Source organism: Parus major, chromosome 1 (genome assembly GCF_001522545.3).
Source record: "Parus major isolate Abel chromosome 1, Parus_major1.1, whole genome shotgun sequence".
Lineage (NCBI taxonomy): Eukaryota > Metazoa > Chordata > Aves > Passeriformes > Paridae > Parus > Parus major.
The window spans coordinates 30,682,412-30,699,826 of NC_031768.1; the positions used below are offsets into that span (position 1 = coordinate 30,682,412).

General features: G+C 36.5%; 1 protein-coding gene across 2 annotated transcripts in view; it reads left to right on the top strand.

The window, feature by feature from the left end:
• Window positions 1-17,415, top strand: part of MGAT4A (alpha-1,3-mannosyl-glycoprotein 4-beta-N-acetylglucosaminyltransferase A) — a 75,927-nt gene that overhangs the window by 32,814 nt on the left and 25,698 nt on the right. For both annotated transcript variants that reach the window (XM_015623862.1, XM_015623872.3), the window contains 4 exons: window positions 10,460-10,506; window positions 11,069-11,182; window positions 11,811-11,886; window positions 13,275-13,389. In XM_015623862.1, the coding sequence (XP_015479348.1) occupies window positions 10,460-10,506; window positions 11,069-11,182; window positions 11,811-11,886; window positions 13,275-13,389 (352 nt within the window). The remainder of the gene's footprint in view (window positions 1-10,459; window positions 10,507-11,068; window positions 11,183-11,810; window positions 11,887-13,274; window positions 13,390-17,415) is intronic.

A 17,415-nucleotide genomic window follows, 5' to 3' on the forward strand; every position in this document is an offset into this window, starting at 1 on the left:
TGTTCTCTATGCTTTTCTCAGAAATCTGACTTGGACAGTGGGAAATTTATATTTATGTTTGACCTTCATCCATCTAACTGTAGTGTTCTGCTGAAACAGTCTTTTATAAGTCCCACAGATGAAGATTCAAATCCTCAATTATAGCTGAAAATTATTTTAATTTACTGAGCCAGTGTCCATTCAGGGATGAATCAGTGGAAAATCAGTATTTTAATACTTCTATTATCAACATATTTTATAACTTTCCTTGGAAAGTTTGTAAACATTTTGCTTTTATCTGAGAATTGTTTCTTAGTATTTTCTAATGCAAATTGGTCTATTTTCTTTTTCTTGACAGCCAGTCAAAAACTATCTGTCTGGATAGATACTGCTTTTCTGGGGAAAAAATAGATGCTTTTAAAACATTGCTTGGTTGAGAATATCAGTGAAATAGAATTCTTCCTGAATTACTGGAATGCTGTGTTTTCTTCACTGTGTTAGAGAAATTTTATTGCCTGTGAGTGTGGCTTCTTTTCAAGGTTTAAAACTGAAGTTTCTTTTGTTTTGCTTAAGGAGGTCTGAGCTATGAGGACTGTCTGTTATCATTGGATTCTTTGTCTTTTGCAAAATTTGGAATAGGTGTGAAGTGTCCCCAACTGCACCATCTTTTGTTGCATTAGACAAGCCATATTGCTGTACCTGGGCTTTCTATAGCTGGAAACTTTCTTCCTTTGAGGTGGTGTGGAATAAATACTCTCACCTTGGCAGTGATTCTACAGAAGTGACCACCAATGAACTGAACATTTTAACATGGGAGCTACTGCTCCTGTGCCCATGGAGAGTTGTGTGGTTGGCTCTGGAGTGGGGTACAGTTACCCCCTGTGTCTTACCTCTTTATTCCACTTTGAGAGCCATTCTTTGTGCTTATTCAGGTACCTCTTTTGGGCACAGTAAGTCAGGAATGTATGGGAACATTTGAAGAATCCAGGTTTAAATTTTTGTTCTCTTGTAACTGTTTGCTAGATTTGCATTTCTTTTTCTTTACTCCATCCAATTTATCATCTTTCCTTCTTTATTCTTGGACCATGTTTTTTATTTCCTTTAGCTAAATATCTTACTGTTTGCTTTGTAATTGCTACAGGGGACTCTCTACATGATTAATATTGTGCATTGAATATTTCATCCTGAATTATGCTGTGCTTTTTCTGAGTTGTTCTGTATATTTCAGTTTCCTTCTGCAAGATGGAAAGTGTAGGTTTATTAAGCATTTTCTCTGGCTGTTTGAAGGAAGGGCTACTCCTCTGGTAGACTGCTGTTTCTCCTTAAACAAAAAGAAAGGCTGTGTCTTTTAAAATAGCCTTATCTGTGGGGTATCCTAGCCTGAAATGCATTAGGCCGTTGCTGTCATTAGCATGTGCAATAATAAAGGCTTATTAAAAATACATTAGAACTTTGACCAACTATGCTTATATTAAAAACTATGTCAAAAGTTTCTAAAAAAAGGTATAGCCTCTGCTCAAACATGTGTGCAGTTTAAGTACAGCAAGAAATGGTCATAGGGTGAAGTTACGTAATTTTGCTAATAAGCTTTAAATTACTATCTGTGCCTTCTCTATAGCTTGTAGCAACAACAAAAAAAAAGACTACAAAAATGGTTTTAGAAGAAAATTACAGGGGAAGAGCATTTAAAAGGGATTTTAGTATTTTTCTTGCTATCTTAATTCCAGAAATCAAATTTACAGTTTTTAAGAAGCATTGCTGGGAGCCATAGTCGTGGACTGTAATCTCATTGTGCTAAGCATGCTACAAAACTCTTCTAATACTGCTATTTTTTAGTAGTTCAGTCTCACTCATTTCTTGTAATTTCATTTTTTTACTAGAAAACAAATTAGAAGGCTAATGGCATTCTGCAAACATCATCAACAGTGTAAACAGAGGAGCTGGTAAATATAGATGCATTATGGTTGCTAAATAAAGAGATCTGCATATTCATTTACTGTATGGATATTTCTCAGTAATATAATTGTACACAGTAAATTCCCATACTGGAACTTAAAGAAACTCAGAAATATCTCAGCTGATGTGATAACTAATCACCAATTTAAATAATTACTAGAATTGCTTGACAGTAAACTGTTCAATTGTCCTAGTTACTGACATATGTCTGTGTTCTCCAATTAGTTAGAATAACTTTATGGCGGAATAATTTGCAGGTAGTCATTAGGATGACTAATAAATAGGTATGATTCATTATTCCTTAATACTTCAAAATCTTTTTATTCCCCCTCACTATGTAGCTAGTTCCTAGCTCATGTGCGTTGAAAACCATAGATTCAAATCTCATTAACCTGTTTTGTATGAGAACTTGTTTTCAGCATAAGCCATAGATTCTAGGTTTAAGAAACCATGAACTCGAGGTTAAAATTGTTGTCTAATATTTTTATTTAATAAGGTTTGCAATTAACATGGGAAGCATGGTTTTGAAGTACTTTAAATGATCATAGTGGAACAATAGACATATATATACACACACAACTGAATATGAGAAAAATTAGAATACTTTCCTACTATCTAAACAAAATGTTGGGTTTTTTCTGTGGGGAGGTCTTATTTGCAATGAAGAAAATGCATCTTAGACTTGTTCTAAATATATCAGAAATTACTGTCAGTCCACTTCATTAATCAGAGACTGTACTTAGCACAGTCTTCTCTACAAACAGTAATCAGTGCATGCTGGAAAGACTGTAAGCCCTTGATTTGACCAAAAATATCAGAAGGACAAATCATTTCAGGAAAAATTGGAAGACACTACAGGTATGCAAAAGCATTTTTTTATTTCTGTGTGCTGCTGATTACATTTGACTAGGTAGTAATTGACCAGCAATTTGTTCTTGGAGCATTAAGCCACAAAATATACTTTCTTACATATTCCTTATTTAAATCTTATTCTGTTGTTCCATGTACAGTTCAGTTAAGCTTTGAGAATTTGCATATCTTGATTATCTTTTACTGTCACTGTGTTATCTCTATGTAAACAGTGTCTGCTGAATTAAAAGATGCTGATCTTTAATAGTGTTTTCTCTGTGCTCTGTCTTTGGAGAATCGGTTTTTTGTCTATTATTTCTTTGGAAAAGTTTCTATCCTGATTAGGTCAGTGTGACACAAGCACCCAGCAAGGTACCATCTTGTGCACTGATATGAACAAAGTTTTAGCAAATTAAGGACTGGGTCAAATCTTGCTGGACCTGTTTTGCAGGTATTGGCACTGCAGTACAATATATAAACCTTCTTCACAAAATAAACAAGCTTGGATTTTCACCTCTTCTTCCTCTGGACCTATAATGTAAGAAAATTACAGTTCTTTCTGATCAGCAGCTCTCTTGATAGAAAGCAAGAGAGTATTTTGACTGTCTAGCTCTCAACCTGAATGTATTAGCATCATCCCAGCTACAGAGATGTTCATGCTTTCTGCTAATTATTTGTAAGCTGCCTCTTCTTGGAACTGCTCTGGAGAGTGTATTCCCAGTCTTGGAAAGATCTGACCTTGCATCTTGAGTTGGAGGAAGTCTAGTGTGTACATACATATGTGTATGTGTGTAATGTATATAATATTTTAAAAAAACTCAAAGTTAATCAAAGCTGTTATGTCAAGATACATTATCTACACCAAATAATATTAAAGGCCTACACAGATGGGAATCTTTGTTTTTGACATCTCACTCAAAATTGATCCAGATGAACACACCTTCTTGATACACTGCCAGCTCTTGTATCTGAAATAGTAGCTTGACCTGTCAGTGAGAATTTGAGATATTTATTGTTATAGTTGATATTTATTTGGTTTTGAAGTCCCTACTCCTTTTTCACCTAAGCTTTAGTACACAGAAGTATGGACTGCTGATGCTGGGCATATCCTATGTTGATAGGATTTTATGCTTCTCTTTCCATGTCAGTGACTAGCAAAGTTTTTATAAGTAATGAAATCAGTGTTAAAAATCTTTCTTAGATCTGAAAAGATCCTTGACAGGTTTTGAAAACTTCAGTGTACCTGCAACAAATTTGCTATCTCAGCACAAAGATAAAATCAGGATTTTGCTCTTTCCCCAAGCCCTAGAATTGCATGACTGAAATGCTTCTGTGAGATACTTGCTGAGGTGCAGCTGGGCCACAATAACTACCTGATGCTCTTGGTAGGGGAGCATCACTGTTGATAGCCAGAGTTGTGTCTGATGTCTCTGATGACATCTAGGGTATTTTTGAGGTGGGAAGTAACAGTAATAATCTTATTTCAGAAGCATTGTAACAGGTGACTTCATACTTGTATGGTGGACTGAATTGGCACTGAATTTTGGACAACACTGTCAAGTTTTGCTACGGTCCTAAAAGTTTTGCCTTGACCTAAAAATTCCTTCTGTCCTTCAAATAAAGAGCACAAATTATAGAAGGTTACTTTAGACTGTACACAGCAACTGCCTGTCTTCTGGAAGACAAGCTGTCTAGACCATTTCAACAATGTACAGGCTTCCCCAAGGACAGTAAAAGGTTTCCCATGCTGCAAGGCAGCATATGCTGCTTTCTTTCAGACTCCACAAAACTAGTAGTGGCTGTATGACACCAGCATAACTTGCATCTGAATGTCTGGTCTTGAATTGTAATGTGATGCTTTTTGCTCTGGCTGGCCTTCTTAAAAACTCAGCTTGCTCTTTGACAGGCTGTTGTGGTTCACAGCACAATCCATATGGATATTTGCCCTCATGATTGAGGATCTGACAGGCAGGGCACAAGGGTAGGGAAAAACAAGTGTGGAGTGGTACAAGAGTATATTTGTATTCCTGCAATTGCTGCCAAAGGCTTTTGCGTCGTGAAACCCTGTCCTGAGCTGCATTGGGTTAATCATAGAAATGACTGGAGACAGAAAGAAATTGCTTGCCTGTGTGGTAGAGGGGGGAATTTCAGTAAGGGAGAGATGAAGTCATTAGCTCATGTAGGATACAGGCTGCATTTTGCTTATGTAACATTAGCTGGTTATGTTATGACAGTATTCTCATTCCCGTTTCTTGCTTTGCATCTTGGTCTCAAGTTCCTGTATTTAACTTTAGCTCACTGCTTCAGATTCGAAAGAAGACACTGTATTCCTGAATATAATTTTTTTCAGCTGCATTTCTTGAACTTTAAAATATGATACTACCTTTTTCGACAGGTTTTGTTTATATACATACACTACTGCAACCACTGGAAGCCACTGCGCTTCTATTCCTTAGGGCTTCATCTTCACTGCATAAATATCCCAAAATAGTCCAAATGCCAAAGTGGCTGATTTTTCCTATGAAAATTTTGTGCCATGTATATAGGTAATGATACATATATGTACTTTTACTATTTCAATGCAAAGTTTGCCTTTTCTGAAGACTGTAATTTTATATTGTCAAATGAAATATGTGGTAAAATTATCCCACTCCTATTCTGTGGGATGATGAAAGATCAAAAAAAAATGTAATTAGTAAGCAATGAAATGGCCACACCATGCAGATTAGCATGCTTGTTTCTCAGGGATTTTTTCATTCTTTGAAAGGTATTCTTGAATTATGTAAGACTTACCTCTATTAAGAGTTGAGATCTGGATAATCTAACAGTCTAGATAAATTTCCAAGATGCTGAAAGGCCTCAAGGACAAGACTTTGGAGGAGCAGCTGAGGTCTCTTGGCTTGTTAAACTTAGAGGAGAAGACTGAGAGGTGACTTCATCACAGTCTACAGCTTCCTTGAGGTGGCCAGTGGAGAGGGAGATGCTGATGTCCTTTCTCTGGTGACCAGAGACAGGACACATGAAAATGGTGCGAAGCTGCATCCCAGGAAGTTGAGACTGGACACTAGGAAAAGTTTCTTTGCCGAGTGGTCAGTCATAGGAATAGGCTGCCAGTGTAAGTGGTCGTGGCACCATGCTTGTCAGAGTTCAAGAAGCATTTGGATGATGCCTTTAGTCATATGGTTTAGTTTTAGGTAGTCGTTTGAGGAGCTGCATGTTGGTCTTGATGATTCTTTTGGGTCTTTTTTACCTTGAGAGATTCTATGGTTGCATTTTTTTTCTATGCATCTACCACTTAGGGCAGTAAATAAATTTAATATAATAATTTAAAATAATTTAAAAATAATTTTTAAAATGCTATGGTTTTTCTTACATTTTTAGAAACAGTTTACCTTCTGTCATTCTTGAGGTTATGAAGTCAAGATTTAACAGTATGAAAGGGTTGATTCTTAAAAGTAGAAATCTTGGTTTTGTAGGACATTTGGCTAGCTGTTCATCAGAACTTTCTAACCTCTCATTTTGTCTGCTGGCTAATGTATTCTGCTGCTTTGCTGTGCACACACTCACTCATAAAAATCAATAAAGAAGACTGGAAAGTTCACTGCTGCTCTGGTTCTTTCTGCATTTGTTGAGAATAATGATGTCTGTTCAGACAAATGTTAGATTAATCACAAGCTTGATGTGCAGTCTCACCGGCACTATAAAAAAGCACTTTAGACAATTGTAGTACAGTATTTTACAAAAACAGAGGAAAACGTAACAATTTAACATTTATTTCACTGGCAATCTGCAACTTTAGTTTGTTCTACAACAGTCTGAGGCCGTTTATAAAGAGAGATTTATCAAAATTGTTGATGTAAAGAATTAAACCTTAGGTATACAGCCATGTTCACTGGCTTATGAAACTCCACAGATCTTATAAACTAGAACCTTCTTTTCTTATTGAAAGTTTAGGCTCAAAGGGATGCTAATGAGGTACCTTGAAGATGAGTCTACTGAGGAATATTAAATACACAAAATCACATCTGTCTCAGGAAGTAACCTGAACTGAAAGTAGTTGGAGCATGGATGGTGGTAGTAGGAGGGGGTGCTGTATGTGCTTATCTTGTTCTTATTCTTAATTATGTATCTTTTCACGGCTGCCTTTGCTGGAAGCAAAGTGTTGATGGGGATCCAGCTTTGGTCTGCTGTGAATAAGGGAAGATGTCTTACTTCAAGTGTTTTGCATTCTCTTGAAGATCAGTAATTTCATGTGACTAGGAAGAAAGAACAGGCCAAAAGACTTGAACTGCTGATGCTAAAATAACTGTCCCTGTTCTCAGAGATCCACTCACCAGGACAAAGCTGTTTGTAAGGCTTCATGTGAGTCTGTTGATAAGATGCATCTTTGTGGCTGGAAATGTTAACTCTAACAGAAGAGGCCTAACAGAATTTTGCTCTTATTTGCTTTAAAGGGATTTAGTCTTAAAATGTTAATTTGTGCTTCTTTTTTAGGGGTCCAGAATTCCTAGGGATTTCTTTTACTCTTCAGTCATAGGAGTTTTAGTAAGAAAAAATTAATGTTTTAGTAATGCCTTTGGATTTGATAGACAAAAGCATTCATGGTATCATTGTGATCACCAGCAACATTTCATTTCAATAGTTACAAGCAGCACTGATATCATGAAATAGATTTTAAATTGGTCAGGTCCATTCCAAAGTTGACCTGTTATCTACCAGATGATTTTCACTAGAAGCCTAAAAACCAGGTAACACATTTTCTTTCTTAGTGGCTTCTTTGTATTAATCTGGATTTGTCTTGTCCTGTTTCAGATTCGTGGAAATGAGCAGTCTTGTGTCCTTCAGGTTGATAAAGAGGACCTTGTATCTTGCATTGTCAAGGCAGTAAACACTTAATTCCTTTAAAATGGAGAATAGATTTTGATTAATAATGGATTTTTTTTCCTGTTGCTTTTAAGCTGCTGACTGAGTTTATTGATACTACTTGAAAGATTCTTAGATTTAATTTAGCTATTCCAGATTTCCTTCCATTGCTATCCTGCAAAGTTTTGTCTGCTTAACTCTTCCCTTGTGTGTAGTCACAGCTTATCAAATTTGTTGTGTATTCTCATACTTATTTCATGATGTTGTGTGAATTAACTTAAAAGTGCCACCTTCTTGGGACATGTCCATTCCAAAGGATATTGGCAAAGATCCTACTTAGTGTTAGACGGGGCAATGGGAGGAGTTGATTGTCTCTTGAAGTTCTTAAGTGGGAAGAGGACAGTTGTCAATCTGAGGGGAAGGGCTTTGCATTGAAATCCTGGTTCTCTATCTCATAAGCTGCTGGTAGATATAAATACAACTGCTTATTTAAAAATTATGGCAGAATACCAGTGTTTTAATGCACTTGATCATGGGAAAAATGACATCAACTCTTCTAATCTGCATTCTAATTTTTCGTTCTAGAAGTGTCATCTGCTTTTGCACTACAGTGATAGAGTGATTGCTGATTGAAAAGTAAAGGTTGCCTATTAAGCCAGCAGTGGTGTTTTCTGTATCTTATGTTCATAGCAGCTAGACTAAACGTTCTTAACTTTTTGTGACAGCCAAGACTACAGTAGGAGGTTGGAAGACTTCAAGCTGCATCTTTTAAATTTGAGCCTATTGTGATTGCAGTTCTGACTGGGGAAACTGCCAGCCTTTCATTGAAGCATGCAAATAAATAGTGGGAAATAGGGAAAAAACTCTTATTCTGGACTTTTTTTCTTTTTTTCTGATTGTGATGTTTTCTGTTTTTACAAGCAGTAACAAGGTTACTTCAGGTAACCTTAGTTTTACAAGCAGTAGCAAGGCTTCATGGTAGACTGAAAAATAGGTCAAAACGACGTTCCCACTAAGGAGTTGTGCAATAAGGCAGGGGCTTGCAATCAAATATATGATTCCGGTTGGCATGAAGTTTGGCATTTATTTTAGTCTCTAGAAAACTGAATAGAAACTAGTTGTATTTCTGCTGAGTGTGTGTACGTATATATATATAAAAATCCTATGCAGTTTTTCTATGCAGTTGTGGTATGGACTATATTAGAAGTGTTGGAGTTCCTGATGCTGGACTGGGTAATTGAAATTTGGCATGCCAACTGAAATGCAAATTTTTGTCTTTTCACATGATGATTGAACTGCAGTTTCTGTATTTTTAACGTTTAAACGGTTTTGAAAAGAGAGAAAAAGAAATGCTTCAGTTAAAGATGGATATACTAAAATTATTTTTAGGTAGTCATTAGGTTACTGTGATTTGCAACTGGTATACAAAACAGAAAAATTATGTCTAACTCCATTTTATTAAATGTGTATGAACAATCCATAAAAGTATTTAAACAGTGATATATAAAGGTCCATATGGACTTATGAGTCTCCTTGTGTGGAACTCAGTGCGAGATGAGTTTTAAATTGTGAGCACCGTACCACCTTACTAGAACTTCTGCTCCAGCACTCGGCATAGCACTTAGGGAGAAAATATGTATGACAAAATTACAAGAAATACTTTCTACTTACATGTTCTTGTGGTATTTAAAACCTGCTTTTGGAAGAAATTCACTGCTGTTGTTGTCCTTTTTGAATAGCGTGCATCACTGGCATTATGCTTGATTTCATAAAAATATATCTTTAAAAATAGAAATGGTGGGTTTTTTTTAAGAACGAAGGGTGAGCACCTTTATCCAACAAGATTAACAGTTTTGTAGAAAGGCTTGGGAGGGATTTATTCTCTGTGTATAATCCTTTAATGATATCCTGTGTTACAAATTCATCAGAAAAAAATATGAACCGTTCCTTTGTTTCTGACATTTCAAAAACAGCTCTTTCTCCAGAATCCTCATGAGCCAGAATCCGGGTTGATTTGTTGACTATTCTTTTCAAAAATGTAAACAGTATGTCAAATCAGTAAATTTATAAGTATAACAAAGACCAGGGGTTTCAGTCACATTTATGAGTTCACAAATTCTTTTTTCTTGGAATGCATGTGTGCAGCCAGGTTGAATAATTGTCCAGTGCTAGCAATTTAGATGATCTAGACTTTTCCAGAATGTCATGATTTGTATTTTCACCAACAAGTAATTTTTGGAATTGTTGCATATATGAGAACTGAGTGATTGATAGGATTGGTAGTCCCTCAAGCTTAGTCTTTGATGCAAATAAATGACCCTAAGCAGAAAGGCAGCAGGCTCACTGCTGTCTGTGGTTAGGGCATTTACTTTAAATGCAAAGCTTAGGAGATTCTTTTGAAAGAAGAATGTATGTGTGTGTGTGTTCAATGCACTGTTTTCCAGAATAATCTCTTCAGTTATATTCTCATATATGTTATGATTATGATTATTATTATTATTGTAGAACAATAATTTGAAATTCTTCATACACAAACACTCTGCAATCATTTTGTCATCAAGAGTGTGAGTTTTAACAATTTTCTGTTAAGTGCAGATATGGTATAATTATTCTTCTCTGTTTACAAAAAAAATCTCATGTTAGAGGTAAGACATAGTTACATGTGTGATGTGTTCTTGTATTGCTCCAATATCTTACACAATGAAAGTGATGTTCAAGGACAACCACCAGCAATGTTTATTTTACTTTGTTCTTTTGACATGTAACTCCAGAACTATCAACTAATCTATTAATTTTTCTTTGTTTTCCCCAGACTGATCTTGATTATGTTAACAGTGTTGTTGCAAGCCTGGAAAGAGAGTAAGTTGTAGTTTTATTTGGGGATTTCTTAGTTATTGGTGATAAACTAAATCAGGTTGTAATAAGCAATTAAAAATATTCTGAAAATAAGAGATCATGCCTTTTTGTTTTGTGGAGCTTTGGACTTCTGAATAAAAAAATAAAAAGATAACAAATTAAGAAGCAGTGATTTCAGTCAAACTGTAGAACAGTAAATGGGATTAAATTATTTGATGCACCATAAATAGATGGGATTATTTAAACATGAATGGAAATTTGTCACATCTGTGTTAGGGCTTTGTATTCTCTATGTTCAAAGAGAACTGCAGAAAAAAATTACTAGGTTCTGAGAAAGCACCAAAAAGATGTTTAGAATGCAGTTTGATTCTGATTGGCAAGAGGCAATAGTGGTCTGTAGGACATGCTAAGGAAAACAATAGTTTTTTCTCTACTACTGTTCTTTTACATGCCTCATTTGAGCCAGTCCTCATAACCAGACACAATAACTGTTCCAACAGAAAGTGAGCAGGAACTGCAGGACTCAGAATCTCTCTGAGTGGCTTCAGAATGTTTCTGTTGACAGGTTTTCTACAGAGATCAATTCTGGCTTGGTGGAAGTAATAGCCCCTCCTGCAACATATTATCCTGACTTGACAAACTTGAAAGAAACATTTGGAGACTCAAAGGAGAGAGTGAGGTAGGTTTATTCCCCCAGATTTTTTCCCATCTCCTCCCACACCCACACTTTTGTTGTTTATAAAACGGCAAGTGGGATGTGAATTCTTGAAATGTTTTCTTACTGTAATTCTTGCAAATGTGGGGATGCTAAAAGTGCTCTGTGAATCCATCTCATTCCTAGCTACATGCTGTTCTGTGCATGATCAGAGCCTATGCTTGATTGAATCTATTTAGTGTTAAATTCTGGGAGGAGAACTGAGACTTTTGATATACTTTTATTCCTGTATGTGGACTCTTTCATTTGCTGTTTTTCATTGTGAAATACAGGGTAAAACCCAGTAGTTCTTGTTGAATTATTATTTTAAATGCACATGTGTTTTTAGTGAAAGCTCAGGTAGTTGTCACAAAGTCAGGTTCAAATTAAACTAATTTGATGTCTGTATTAAAGCATAATGTGAAAGCTTTGTTCCTTTCTTTTTTTTTTTTTTTTGTGAGACAGTGGATTTCCTGAGGAAACAGTGCCAAAAGCAGCTGTCCTAACATTTCACTAATATGTGTCATTCTTCATAATGAACTTTACTTTATATTGCCAGTATGTATTGAAATGACCTTTTTTCATAAACCTTAAGCTTTCAATTTAATTTCAGATGGAGAACAAAACAAAACTTGGATTATTGTTTTCTTATGATGTATGCCCAGAAAAAGGGGGTTTATTACATTCAGGTAAATTTCTCTTCTTTATTTTGAGACAAGTTTTCAAATGAGTCTCCAGAAATTATGTTGTTGGACACATCAGAAGGACCAACACAGAACAGAGAACTTGATCCCATCATTTAAAGAGGGCATTAAGTATGGTAGTTATGGTATATGAGGAAGTAATTTGAGGAGGACACTGTGTCTGAAGTAGAAAGTAATTTATCCTATGTCACTTCTCTTAAGACGCCTAGGAAAAAAAATTAAGGAATCCAAGCAGCTTAAACACTGTTTTTCCCTTGTCCTCAAAATGAATTATTGTTGAGTTGCCTAGGCAAAAAAGAAAAAAAAAAAAGCCAGTGTAGTTTTTAGTGGAAATAAAGCTAAAATCTATTTTTATTTTCTTTTAAAAGTGCAGTGTCACTTTAATATGACAGTTGTGTATAGACATGGGATTTTTTTTCTCTTTTTTAAGAGATTTCCAACAATAGACTTAAGCAGTTCTTCAGTTTAGCTCAGAATTATTCCTATCATGTGTTTCTGCTTTGAAGTAGAAATCTTACCTACAGGTATTGCAGATTTAGTAACTGCACTAATGATCTTTATTTAGATTTTGTGCCTGTGTCCTTGGGGTGTAAAGTCCCACACATCTCATCTAGTTTTCACAAAGCTATGCTGACTCCTCTCTGAGAGCTGTTGGAGTCTCAGCTCTCTGGGAAGCTGCAGAGCCAATAACATGTGACAGTCTGGTTTGATACTGGAAGTGGCACAAATATTAGTGCCAGCACAAGGGGGAGGGCATGACTGCACTGTGAGAAAGGACAGGAGAAGCAGTGTCCCTAGTGCAGCAATGGCCTGCACTTACTGTGAATTAAAGGGATTGTAGCACCCCATGTTGGCAGTTCTGCAGCCTGGACTAGGTGGTTATGGACTAGGCCCCTGTGCTTCTGTAGGACTGGTGAAATGAATCCTACCTCTGCAGATATTGTGTCTCTTAGCCTCTTGTCTCAGAGGAGAAACTCATTCAGTGCTCTTACCTTTGTGAGTTAACAGTCACATTTCTGTACAAATAATACAGATATTGAACTTGTTCTGATGATGCCACTTAGACTAACATTATTTCATGGATGATTTTCCTTTGAAGAAAGAAGCTGGAAAAGCAGTGTTCTAAAGTAAGAAGTCGAGTTGTGTTTGTGGATTCTTACTAAAGAAGGATTCTGTATTAGTTCTCCACAAATAGACAGACTGATCCCTAAAATAATTATTCCAGACTATGGTGTCTGTTTTACATCTGTGCTAGCATTAGAAATACATGGCTATGTGTCAGCAAATTAAGTCAGTATTTCCTAGATGTACTTTTTTCTATTGCTTTGCTAGTGCTTTTTTTTAATGTTGATATCACTTCTACCTTCCTCTAGCTTGAAGATGACATTGTTGTCAAGCAGAATTATTTCAGCACAATAAAAAATTTTGCGCTTCAGCTCGCTTCTGAAGATTGGATGATTCTAGAATTTTCTCAGCTGGGTTTCATTGGTAAGAAAATATTCACTTTTGCAGTTTGAAAGAACACATTCATACTCAGACTGAATTAATAGTGATCTGACTTCAAAGCTATCTTCTTTTGCTGGAAATAGACCAAAAAGTAGAAATTCATTGCCTTTTTTAGGAACTCTGGTTTAGCTCATGGTTGTTTCTTTTTCCCCTCATTTGTGTCATATACTTTTGTATGACAGAGGTAAACTCAAACTGTTGGAAAAGGGCATTTTTTAACCAAAAGTTAATTCATAAAAATACTAACAATCAAACTGCAAGGCATGACTTATTTTTAATTTAGCTGCTGTTAAAATGAGAATGTAATTAAAACATAACTGACTGAAGGAAAGAAAAACTAGAAATGAAATTAGCTAATGAAAATTAGCTCCACCTAAAATAAATTTGTTGGTGTTTGTGGCAAAACTTCCAAGAATTAGCAGGCATCAGTTTCTATCTCCATCTTTCCACTTCATGAAGGAGAAGTTATGATAACCTGCTATTTCCTAGATGCAGTCAGTCTGTCCTTTGCAATAAGCAACAGTGAGAGGAGTTAATGCAGGGTCTCAGGTTGTGGGTTGACTGCCTGGAAATTATGGTTCTTTGTTATTGCAGTAATATCTTTTCATAGAGAGATACTAGACTTAACAGAAAAGCAATGATAGAGAAGTTTTGAAGGGATTTTACAAATCAAAAGGTTATTTTGATTACTGCACTGATGTGTCATGGTCTTTTTAAAAGCAGCAAGCTGGACATATGCAAGGACAAATCAAAAGCTGAGGCAGACTTTGGAGATTCCTGTGGTCATCACAAACGATTCCAATATGAAGGCTGTAAGTTGAGTTCAGAACAGAAAGAAAACCCTATGGGTAACAGATAAAAGTGCAGCCCTGAGTTCTGTCATTGTCTAGGAAATTCTTGTTGTTCTCTTTCCTTTGGATCTACTAGCCAGGCTTCATTTTTAGCTCAGTGACCCATAATGGCTGAACTGAGAATGTTGCCATTACTTGATTAAGTGCCATCCTGTTTCCAGCTCAGCATCAGGTGTGCAATAGTTCCCCAGCTTTGGGGGTCTCAGAGGTTCCTGGAGTAGAAAGGAAAACAATAATTATCCCTCCTACATGCTATGTTAGGGTACAGAATGGTACTTTGTAGCCTTGCTTGCCAGTTTAACCTACAGAAACAATGGGGAGGAAGAAAGGAAATAGGCAGTCAAGTCTCCATACACACCTGGCCATCATTTAATTGCTTTGGGCTACTATCAGAGATACACTGTTGCTGAAATAACTATGGGCTTGGTTCTGTGGCCTTGGAGGTGGGAGAAATAGGAAGTTATGCTGCCTAGCATGGAGAAATAAGAATTTAAATAGTTTACTGACATCTTGCCCTAAATAAACTTCTCCTTGGTTGGTGAACTTGTTGCAACATTCTGTTATGTGTTAGTGGGGACTGGTTGAATACAGCATTTGACAAGATTTTGTTTCTACTGTAGAACAACAGTTAAACACTAACCCAGACTAAGCCCACATTTTGAGTTTGAATTAGCTCCAGCCTAATTGCACTTCAAGTGTAAATTCTGTATGAAGTTCCTTGGCTATAGAATTTACATTTATTCTACATTTGCCTGATTTAGTAGTAGAGTGTGCTCGCTTATAAATTGCCACTTTGTGAGAATGACACATCAAATGTGCATAAAACCAACTTACAGTTTAGGATGTGCACTGTCTATGCCATGCAGTTGTATTTCAGGTTGCTTAACTTGTTTAGTATTTGTGTATTTCACCCCCTCCTTTCTGTTCTCTGTGCTGTAGTAGAGGGCACAGTGTTTAAGCCTGGTGGAGTAGGTAGATAGTTCTTAGTATTGAGACTTGGCTTTATCAAAAGCACAACTGTTTAAAAATGTCTGTTTTTTCTATACTGTCTGTATACTTCTGGGCAGTGTGGGCTCTGAAAGTAGCTGTAGCTAAATTTAATTTTTAGCTCCTGCTGCTTGCATCCCTGTTCTTTGTTCTTTGTATCATATTTGTTTCCCTCCTTTCAACTAGATGATATCAGTAGAATTTCAGATGCATTTAGCTATGGCTACAGATCTTAACGTTGCTTTTCTACCGAGAAAATTAAATTAGATTTTTTTCTTCTTCCAATATAGCTAGTTACAGTGTTTTCAAGTTTTGAGAGAAAAATTAATATTCATAAGAGCAGCTAAAACTTTTGGCTCTGGTACACATTGGTGTGCTATAAATGCAGATACCTTTGGGAAGAGTAACAGTAGTTTGTAACTGGGAATCAGTTTTATGTGTAGATGTCCAAGAAAGAATGTAAAGCACTCAGTTCACAGAATCATAGAATGACCTGGCTTGGAAAGGACCTTAAAGACCATCCAACCACCCTGCCAGGGGTAGGGTCACTTTCCACTAGACCAGGTTGCTCAGAGCTCCATCTAGCCTGGCTCTGAATATTTCCAGGGATGAACCAACCACAGCTTCTCTGGGCAATTGTTGTCTAGATGCTACTGATTTAGAAATAATCTCTCAAAAAGAGAGGTGTGGCTGATTCACTGTTAGCTGTTGGAAACCTTGATTAACTTGCAAGTTTGCGAGGTAAAAATGTGGGATTTTTTGTCATAGTGTATTTCTGAACTGAAAATCTAATTTATGCAAGTGCTACATGAGGAAATGGCAAATGTAGCTATTTAGGCTGACAGCAGGATTATAGAATTCTGCCACCTCTGCCATGGAACAGACGTTGCTTCCTTTGGTTTTTTTTAATCCTGAAAGCATAGTCTTAAGTGCTGTCAAGTATCTAATAAATAATGGGTGAGATGTATGCTGTTTCCTTAAGAAGCTCTGTGGAAAGAGATGTATCTTTTACTCTTCTAGATTCTTGTTTGCACTGTGAGCCCTGTGACATAATGTAGGAAAGTCCTACTAGCTTTTTATGAGGAATAATGCTTTGTCTTCCAACTGCCTGTGAGCTGAAGTGTTTTCCAGAGGAACTGCAATCCTTGCACTGTAGTTATAATGCCAGCTGTCACAAACATTTATGGAGCAGTCTGAAATGCCCTTTTGGTTGTCTTATACTGTTCCTCTGAGTCTTATTGTTCCCTGATGTTTTAAGGCCTGTTTTTCTGATTATTTTAAGTTGTTCTGATTGCAGTTTTGCTCAAGCTGTGCATATAGTTGAAGTTTGGGAAAGACTAGATCAAGTCAAACATTTGAGCTTTAAATAACTTCAAAGAGATTCTGGTTTTAATGCCAGCAATTTGCATATCATTAACAGGGAAAGCATTGAAAACATCAGCCATAGCTAGAATATGTGCTTGCAGGTGTAAAATTGTTGTTGGTCTAGACTCAATATTAGTGATGCTTATGTGAAAGAATTAAAATTAATGATTTAAATATATGCAGTTCAGAGGACTAGAAAACAAAGTGTTTCATTTTTTGTGTGCCTTGTATTTGCCAGAAAAACACTGAGAGGGCCAGAATAATTCACTAAGGATGGCCTTTAAAAGGACTGAAAAATGAACAGAAGTCTTGTCAGGGCACAGTAAATCAGAAAGTGTTCCACAGGTTTTTTTTCAGTCCTGATGGTCATTTTTATCAATACAGATAAATGGGAGAAAGTCTACATTTTGTATCTCTAGGGTTTTATGAAGCAAGATTTTACCTTTGTCTCTTAATTCTTTCAGATTTTGAAGTATCTTCACAGTGGTAGGTTGTATGCGCCCAGAATCCAAAAGGTCTGAAGTTTTGTCAGCAGAGTGTCCTGGATTTATGTCTCCCATGTACTGCACCAAGTGCATAAACATGGTGCAAGATGAGCCATTGATTCAATTCTTTCACAGAGTTTGCAGTTTGAAGCATGTTCACTGCAGTGCTTTGCTTAGGTCTCTTTGGCTTGATGATTCGTGACTGCATATTGGGGGTGGCCAGTGGGCAATCCGTTGGTTTGATTTGGATGGTATCTCAATGGTTCTGTGGCTCACAGTACCTTCCTCATGCTGCTGCATGGGATCTGCAGGACAGAAGG